The sequence below is a fragment of the Canis lupus genome, chromosome 18 (assembly GCF_003254725.2).
Source record: "Canis lupus dingo isolate Sandy chromosome 18, ASM325472v2, whole genome shotgun sequence".
Classification (NCBI taxonomy): domain Eukaryota; kingdom Metazoa; phylum Chordata; class Mammalia; order Carnivora; family Canidae; genus Canis; species Canis lupus.
In genome coordinates, this window is record NC_064260.1 from 53581354 (window position 1) to 53591194 (window position 9841).

General features: G+C 38.1%; 1 protein-coding gene across 1 annotated transcript; it reads left to right on the forward strand.

The window, feature by feature from the left end:
• The first annotated feature begins 3853 nt into the window (after positions 1 to 3853).
• On the forward strand, positions 3854 to 6901 carry LOC112659264 (solute carrier family 22 member 9-like). Its single transcript, XM_025445857.1, has 3 exons — positions 3854 to 3887; positions 5536 to 5942; positions 6794 to 6901. The coding sequence occupies exons 1-3, from the start codon at positions 3854 to 3856 to the stop codon at positions 6899 to 6901; spliced, it is 549 nt and encodes a 182-aa protein (XP_025301642.1).
• The last annotated feature ends 2940 nt before the right edge of the window (positions 6902 to 9841 follow it).

Sequence of the window (9841 nt, forward strand, 5' to 3'; positions counted from 1 at the left end):
TGGTATTAGGACTTATTAATTCAATTTTATTAATTATTTTCTGGCTATTTTGTATTTCCACAGTTGGTTTTTTTTAGCCTCTCTTTCTTCCTTCTTTCCTATCATTTTCCATGGTAGTAATCTCTGATTCCCCTCTCTTTATCTTTTGTGATTATACTATAGTTTTTGATTTGTGGCTACCATGAGGCTTACATAAAATATCTTATGGATAAAGCAGTCCATTTTAAATGGATAACAGCTTTGTATGTTTCCATGTTGCTAAAAGCATCTTCTCATTTCTGCTTGAAAAATTCCTTTCAGTATTCCTTTGAAGGTAGGTCTAGTGATAATAGATTGCCTCAGCCTTTGTTTCTCTGTATAAGTCTCTATTTCTTTTTCACATCTGAAGGTCAACTTTGCCAGATAGAATATCCTTATTTGGCTTTCTTTCCTTTCAACACTTTGACTATATCATTCTACTTTATCCTGTCCTGTAAGGTTTATGCTGAAAAATCTGTTGATAGCCTAAAGAAGGTTTCTTTGTAAGTTAAAATCTTCTTTTTTCTCTCTTAATACTTTTAGAATTCACTTTTATCTTTGATTGCTGACAACTTCATTATAACACATCTTGAGAAGGTAGTTTGAATTGAAATGTTTGAGTGATCTATTAGCTTCGTGAACCTGGATGTCCAAGTCTCTCCTAAGATTTAGAAAGTTCTCAGCTACCAATTATTTAAATAGGCTTCTGCCTCTTTTTCTCCCTCTACTCTTTCTGGAACTCCAATTATTCTAGTATTTGTACATTTGATGGTGCCCTATAGATCATATAGTCTTCCTGTATGAAAGACTTTTTCATTCTTCTATTGTTCTCCTCTGCCTGGGTTTTCAAGGTTCCTATCTTTTGTCTCACTAATTCTGTCTTCTGTTTGATCTATTCTGCTGCAGTTGCTCTCTATTGCAGTTTTCATTTTATCCATTGAATATTTCAGCTTCAGAATTTCTGTATTGTTCTTTTTAAATCATTCCTGTCTCTTTGTTACATTTCTCATTTTGTTCATGTATTGTTTTACTGATTTTGTTGAATTGTCTTTCTGTGTTTGCTTTCAGCTCATTGAATTTCCTCAAAACAGCTACTTTGAGTTCTTCATAAGGAAACTTGCAAAATTTTGCCTTTGAATTCTAGTACTGGAGAATCATTCTGATCTTCTGGTGATAACATGTTTCTTGACTCTTCAAGTTCATTGAAGTTTTGCACTGCTATTTTCAAATTTCAATTAGTAGACACCTCAAATCTTTATTTATTATCTCTTGGTGGGAGATATTTCCATTGGTCCTGCTTATATCTCCCACCTTATATGGATACATCTGTCACACATTTCTTGCTTCTTTCTGTGGCAGAATTCTTAAGCTCATTATGTCTTCTCTGGTTTTTCAAACATACCAGGTTGGCTGCTGGAAACCTCTATTTTGTTTTCCTGAAAGTGACACTACAGCTGAATTTTATGGATTCTCTCTTGCTTGTTGCCCTGGCCTATTTTCTGAGGGTACTCCCATTTACCAGAGCTTACTCTTCTGCCACACAAGCAGTTGGCATCATAATTGAGGAGATATGGGTTTAGTACTTGGGGCACTGGGAGGTAGCCAAGGCCAAGAGGGAGATCCTTGGGTGATGTTCTCCCAGTGGCTTATGGGGCAGGATTCCCCTGGAGCTGAAAGCAGCTAGTAGGAACTGTATCCTTTTAATGCCCTTTGATATTCTTATCTACCTCTTCCTGATCTCCCTCACCCTCTTCATGAAATTCATGCCTCAATATTCTGGATGCTGTGTGAGAGAAGCAGCTTCATTAGCAGAGTTCTGCACAGTTCCTCTTACATTCTCCACTGCATCCAAACTCATATATTTTGTTTTGTTTTGTTTTGTTTGCATTAGAATTTCCCTTTGGGAAGACTGGACTTCTACAAAGGCTCTCTCATCTATGGATATCTGCCCAAATCAGCACTCTCCTGGTTTTCCTCAACCAGATCTAAGAGGAATTGTTGCCAGTTCACAAGTTCCTACAGATCTCACACTTCATACTAAGGCATATCTGTCTGCCTATTATCTGATGCTAACTCCTGTTTCTAATTTTTGACTGATAAATAAAGCTGCTATTAACAGGCATGTGTAGGTTTCAGGGTGGAAATAATTTTTCATTTCTCTGGAGCAAATTCCCCAAAGTGCTATTGCTAAGTCACATATTAAGTGTATATTATTTCTTTTTTTTATTGAAGTTCAATTTGCCAACATATAGTATAACACCCAGTGCTCCCATCAAGTGCCCTCCTCAGTGCCTGTCACCCAGTTACCCCATTCCCCCCACCTGCCTCCCCTTCCACTACCCTTTGTTCATTTCCCAGAGTTAGGAGTCTCTCATGTTTTGTTGCCCTCTCTAGTTTTTCCTACTCATTTCCCCTCCTTTCCCTTATAATCTCTTTCACTATTTCTTATATTCCCCGTATGAGTGAAACCATATGATGATTGTCCTTCTCTGATTGACATACCTGACAGATAAAGAAGATGTGATATATATATATATATATATGAATATTACTCAGCCATTAGAAAAAGCAAATACCCACCATTTGCTTCGACATGGATGGAACTGGAGGGTGTATATTATTTCTTAAAGTGAAATTGTTGGGGAATAGTAACCACATGTTTAGTTTTATAAAAAACTACCAAACTGCTCTCCAGCATGTCTGTCCAATTTTACACTCCTACAAGCAGTATATGAATGTTCCAGTTTTTCTGCATCCTTAATACCATTTGATGTTCTCATTATGTTTTATTTTAGTTCTTCTGATAGATATGTAGTGATATCTCTATCCCACTTCCCCTCTGGCAAATAACACATGGTTCTGTATATTCAAGAGTATTTGTTTGTTTCTTTTTTCCTTAATCCCCATCACTCAATTACCCATCCCCCACCCCCCCACCCCCGCCACCTCCTCTCCAGCAACCCTCAGTTTGTTTTTTAGAGTTAAGAGTCTCTCATGGTTTGTCTCCCTCTCTCATGACTTCCCATTCAGTTTTCCCTCTCTTCCCCTAGGATCCTCTGTGCTCTTTCTTATATTCCACATATGAGTGAAACCATATGATAGTGGTCTTTAATTGTCTTTCTCTTGATTGACTTATTTCACTCAGACTATTACTCTCCAGTTCCATCCATATCGATGTAAATGGTAAATATTCATCCTTCCTGATTGCTGAGTAATTTAAACGGTAGTAGAGTTACTGGATCATATGGTAGTCCAATTTTAATTTTTTGAGGAATCTCTACACTGTTTTCTAGGGCAGCTGCACCAGTTTGCATTCCCACTAACAGTGCATGAGCATTCCTTTTTCTCCACATCCTCATCAATACTTGTTACTTCTTGTGTTTTATTTTAACCATTCTAGCAAGTGTTGAAATGATATCTCATTGTGGTTTTGATTTGCATTTCCCTGGTGATTAGTGATGTTGTGCAACTTTTCATACACCTGCTATCTACTTCTATGTCTTCTTTGAAGAAATGTTTATTCAGGTTTTTGCTCATTTTTAAATTGGGTTATTTGCGGGGGGTTGCTATTGAGTTGTCTAAGTTCCTTATATATTTTGATTATTAGCCCATTATCAGATACATGATTTGCAAGTATTTTCCCATCCACACTATATAATACTATTCAGCAAAAAAAGAAATAAAATACTGATACAAACAAAAATATACATGAATCTCACATATACTATTTCCAGCAACAAACAAACAAAATTAATTCTTAACAAAATTTATAGTGGAGAAGTGAAGGCTAGGGGATACCTCGACTGAAGAATGAAAACAAAACAATTCTGAGATGATGGAACTGTTGGTAGGATTGTGGCTTCACACTAGTATGTGAATTTATCCAAATATATTGAATTTCAAACTTGACCTCAGAGTCATGAGTTCAAGCTCCACACCCAGCATGGAACCTATTTAAATAAATAAACAAACAAACAAACAAACCTACCTTCTCCCATTATTTCCCTGTATTTCTTTAGCTTCTAACTTTTAAATATCTTGTAAGGGCACAAATATTACTTACTTCTTGCTATAATTGTGAGCTTATTATTCCCTTGGTTAGAAACTTTTTTCCAAACATTCACCCACTGCTTTATTGTCTCAAGAATCTTCCTTCAAGAGTAGTTAAAAGTTCACTTCCATAAAGATCATTTCCTTGGCCCATGGAACCTCCCTGGGAATCATTAAACATTGTTTTTTTTAACTCTTCCACAGCACATTGTGTGTGTTCCTTATAATTATCTTATGACATTGCAGTGTACTTATGTACCTGTCTCTTATTAACTGGACTATGAGAACTTGAAACATTGACCTCATGTTTCATTTATAAGCATAAATAAATATATAATATACATATAAACACATGACATTGTTTTATTTATTTAAGGAAAGTTGGTCCCAAATGGTATATGTTGTGTTTTTTTTCCAAAAAAAAATATTTTATTTATTTATTCATGAGAGACACATAGAGAGGCAGAGACATAGGCACACAGAGAAGCAGGCTCCAGGTGGGGAGCCTGATGCGGAACTCAATCCCAGGACCCCAGATCACCACCTGAGCTGAAGGCAGATGCTCAACCACTGAGTCACCCAAGCGTCCCCCAAATGGTATTTGGATGACTCAATAAATCTAGTAAAATAAACTGTTACAGAAAAATATTATTTCCTTCCTCTATTTTGAAATTTTCTTATTTTGAAAAGCTTAAAATCACTGTTATGGTATGATCTTAGCTAAAGCAGAACTTCAGTTACCAAAAGTTAGCATTTATTCACAACATTCCAGTTTGCTTTACTTTAACTAAGGTTGGTTCTAAATTAACCTTTAACCAAAATTCAGTCTTTTTTTTTTTTTTAAGAATTTATTTATCTATTCATGAGAGACACACAGAGAGAGCCAGAAACACAGGCAGGAGAAGAAGCAGGCTCCATGCAGGAAGCCCAATGTGGGACTCGATCCCGGGACTCCAGGACCACTCCCTAAGCCAAAGGCAGACGCTCAACCACTGAGCCACCCAGGCATCCCTAAAATTCAGTCTTAATGAAGAAAAATGCTTTCTCTGTACTCTCTTTGCACAGAAACATCACAAAGCAGTTCACCTTTGAATCTCCATACATTCCTTCCTTTTCTGAAAATAGTAGCAGCTTATTGAACAGGTGTATTTCCACCTAAAGTCTACTGACTTCTCAGGAGCCTATGAGGTCATGGGCATTCACTGAGCAGTATTTTAAGCAAATTTAGTAGTCAAAGTGTTTTGCCCAATAATTATATTTGTGACTTTATTGAATCTAGCTGCCTCAAAAGATTTGAGGACAAGTCCTCCTGCTGCTTTTCTGTTTTGGTCAGTCAGGACCCACTAAGGAGAAAGTGGGGTCAGGATCAGGATGCACTTAGTGTGATGTAATGAAAGGAAATATTTTCTTCCTTTGGACTTATTTCAGTAAAGTCATTGTGCCTTCTCTTGGTGATCAACTCTTCAGCCTCAGTGGCCTTTCAGGACATCCTGGATCAAGTTGGAGGCCTGGGAAGATTCCAGATCCTTCTGATGGTTTTCCTTTGTATCTCCAACCTCATAGTGTACCCTCATGTTCTATTAGAGAACTTCACTGCAGCTATCTCTGGTCACTGCTGCTGGGTCCACATCCTTGACAATGACACTGTCACTGCTAACAGCACTAGGATCCATAGCCAAGATGCCCTCTTGAGAATCTCCATCCCACTGGACTCAAACTTGAGGCCAGAGAAATGTAGTCGCTTCATCCGTCCCCAGTGGCAGCTCCTTCTCCTGAATGGGACCTTCCCCAACATAAGTGAACCAGACACAGAGCCCTGTGTGGACAGTTGGGTATACAACGAAAGCTCCTTCTCCTTCACCATCATGATTGGGGTAAGAGGTCCTGTTTACATTTTCCACTTATATGATAGAAGTGTTCAGAGTCAACACAAAAGGTAGACTTGCCTTATGTGTTTAGTTCCCACATAGACCCTGCAGTGCACCTTTTCTTCATTCCTTCAGCAGACAGTAATTGCTTATCTACACTATGACATCCAAGAGTATGGGTATCAAGGTTAACAAGCAAAAAACAAAACAAAACAACAACAACAACAACAATAACCCATCTATAACCTGCTATTACATCATTCAAGATAGTGAAAGAGACCTATAATTTAAAAAGCAACGCTACACCAGGTCAGTGGTTCTCAATACTCACTGAAAACTGGTTTCCAGAGTAAAGCAAATCAGAATTTCTGGGTGAAGGGTCCAGGCATCAGTATTTTTGAAGCTTTTCAAGTGATTTGATGTGTGGCCAAAGTTAAGAGTTACTGTAGTAGTTGAATACGGACTGCTAAGTGAAGTCAAAGGCAGAGCCTCTGTATTACCTATAGAAGGAGGGTAGGTTTCCTGAAAAAATAGTTTGAGGCAGTACTGGAAGAATGCATGTAAGTTAATGCAACAAAGGGAATTGGTGGTGTAAGAGGAAAATGAATAAAGATATACAGACATATGGATGCAGATCATTCTGAGGATACGAGGCACAAGAGAATGAACCAGCCTCCTTGAAGTATTAAAGTAAGCTCAGTATTTTAGCTGTGAGACACCAGGGAAGAATGGTTGGAGAGGAAGGCAGGACCATATGGGAAAGGATCACATTCATTACATGTAGGAGTTTGGAGTCGAGGTCAACTAAAAAGTTTAAGCTCTTCTATAACTGCTGTGCTGCTTTCCTTCTCTTCCAGTGGGACCTGGCATGTGAATCTCAGTTACTAAAGTCAGTGACTCAATTCCTATTTATGGAGAGGGTGCTGCTGGGAAGTCTGATATATGACCATTTTTCAGACAGGTGAGTGTTACCTAACTTTTTTTCTTATCAGCTGTTGTATTCACTCTTTTATTTTAGAAATGTTTACTGAGCTCTAACTATAGGTTCTGCATTGTGCTATGTGCTAACCTCTGTCTCTGACTCTAGGGAGCCACAACATAATAAGGGTGCTTGATAAATTATAGTATGGTGTGACAAATGTCTTCATTATATTGTACTAAAAGAAACAGAAAAAGACATCTAAATCGGATTCAAAGAAGTTTCAAGGAGGGATTTTCTTTCCTTTTTTTGAATATTTTTTTTTTTTAGTATTTTTTTTTTAATTTTTTTTTTTATTTATTTATGATAGGCACACAGTGAGAGAGAGAGAGGCAGAGACACAGGCAGAGGGAGAAGCAGGCTCCATGCACCGGGAGCCCGACGTGGGATTCGATCCTGAATCTCCAGGATCCCGCCCCGGGCCAAAGGCAGGCGCCAAACCGCTGCGCCACCCAGGGATCCCTTGAATATTTTTTTATTGGAGTTTGATTTGCCAACATATAGTATTTACCAACATATAGTGCTCATCCCGTCAAGTTCCCCCCCTCATCACCCAGTCACCCCATCCCCCTGCCCACCTCCCTTTCCACTACCCCTTGTTCGTTTCCCAGAATTAGGAGTCTCTCATGTTCTGTCACCCTCACTGATATTTCCCACTCATTTTCCCTTTAATCCCTTTTACTATTTTTTATATTCCCCGAATGAATGAAACCACATAATGTTTTTCCTTCTCCAACTGACTTATTTCACTCAGCATAATACCTTCCAGTTCCATCCACATCAAAGCAAATGGTGGGTATTCGTCGTTTCTAATGGCTGAGGAATATTCCATTGTATACATAGACCACATCTTCTTGATCCATTCATCTGTCGATGGACACCAAAGCTCCTTCCACAGTTTGGCTATTGTGGACATCGTTGCTATAAACATTGGGGTGCAGGTGTCTTGGCATTTCACTGCATCTCTATCTTTGGGGTAAATCCCCAGTGGTGCAATTGCTGGGTTGTAGGGCAGGTCTATTTTTAACTCTTTGAGGAACCTCCACACAGTTTTCCAGAGTGGCGGCACCAGGTCACGTTCCCACCAACAGTGCAAGAGGGTTCCCTTTTCTCCACATCCTCTCCAACGTTTGTTGTTTCCTGCCTTGTTAATTTTCCCCATTCTCACTGGGGTGAGGTGGTATCTCATTGTGGTTTTGATTTGTATTTCCCTGATGGCAAGTGATGTGGAGCATTTTCTCATGTGCTTGTTGGCCAGGTGTATGTCTTCTCTGGTGAAATTTCTGTTTATGTCTTTTGCCCATTTCATGATTGGATTGTTTATTTCTTTGCTGTTAAGTTGAAGAAGTTCTTTATAGATCTTAGATACTAGCCCTTTCTCTGATATGTCATTTGCAAATATCTTCTTCAGGGAAGGATTTTCAAAGCTAACGCCAGGATACAAGGTTTATGACTAGGAGTTAGTTCAATGGAGGGAGAGGATGGGATTTTGAGGCAGAAAGTACCTACAATGTTATGAACTACCTAGACCAATAAGATCAATGGTTGTGGATACTTCCAGCCTGGTCATCACTGCCTACCTGCAAAGCAGGCACACATGTACAATAAGTAATCATCATTGCACAATCCGTGGGTTCTGTAGCAATGTGGCACAGATGGTATGGTAAGATATTGTACCTGTCACCTCACTGCTGATCTTTGTGAAATGGCTTTAATAGGTAATATTTGTAACCATAAAAGCAAATAATATTAAGAACCTAAAATGACATGGCTTGAGAGAATGAGAAGTTTGAGACTTCCTGAGTCTTCCTGCCTCTGAAAGAGGTAGATAAACATTGCTGTCACACATGAGGGCACTAGGGTACTTTATTGGTCCTTCAGCCCAATGCCATCTGGTAGTCTTAGCTGAAAATTATGACCTCTTAGTTGATCACAATTAAATATTATCTATGAAAAAAAAAGAAAAAATAAATAAATAAATATTATCTATGTAGATCTTTGGATCAGAGTCTAGCCTCTAAGCCAGTCTATACCACTTTCCTCAGTATTCAGACTCCTGCTAAATAAACTTCAATGAAATGTTTAATAAGGGATATAATATAATGGAGATGTGATAGCTGGATTGGAAGGATAATTGAGTAGGAGACGATAGTGACAGTCCTAACACCATCCCTATCTCTAATAGGGATATCTATTACATAATATCTCTTGATGCATGTCCCTTTACCATGAGAACTTTTTTTACTAATAGACTTTAATTTTTAGAACAATTTTAGGTTCACAGAAATATTAAGTAGAAAATACAGAGTTCTCATTCCCCTCTCGTTCATACTTGCCCATATTATTATTAATGTCTTACATTAGTATGGTACATCTGTTACAATTCACAGACCAACACTGATACCTTATTGAATAAGTTGACAGTTTAATAGGCACAGTCTTTGTGTTGTACAGTCTTAGGGGTAAATGTATAATGTTATGTATCCTCTATCACAGTGTCTCTCTAAAAATACACACACCTAATTATCCTTCCCTCTGATCCATGAGAGTTTATTTAGGACATATAGACTCTTGTTATAGTTACTGTAGTTTTATTTCTCAGTTTTCCAATGATTGCCTTTCCATCATGTCCCCAATCATAGCCCTTTTGAAAAAGCAAATTCTAGAGGCATCTGAGTGGCAAAATCAGTTAAGCATCCAACTCTTGGTTTTGGCTGGGGTCCAGATATCGGGGTCATGAGATCAAGTCCTGTGTCATGCTCCACACTTAGCGAAGAGTCTTCCTGGGACTCTCTCTCCCTCTGCCCCTCCCCGCCTAAAATAAATAAATAAATATTTTTTAAAGTTCTTAAAAATAAAAAAATAAACATAAAAAAGACAATTCTATTCTATCCCAAGTTCTTTTTTTTTTTTAAGATTTTATTTA

Bases quoted from the DNA above. Each gene is read 5' to 3' on its own strand.
- LOC112659264 (XM_025445857.1), top strand. From the start codon at position 3,854: ATGGAACTGTTGGTAGGATTGTGGCTTCACACTA. The intron at 3,888-5,535 runs GTATGTGAATTT...TCAACTCTTCAG, and splicing joins AGGATTGTGGCTTCACACTA to CCTCAGTGGCCTTTCAGGAC. The intron at 5,943-6,793 runs GTAAGAGGTCCT...CTTCTCTTCCAG, and splicing joins CCTTCACCATCATGATTGGG to TGGGACCTGGCATGTGAATC.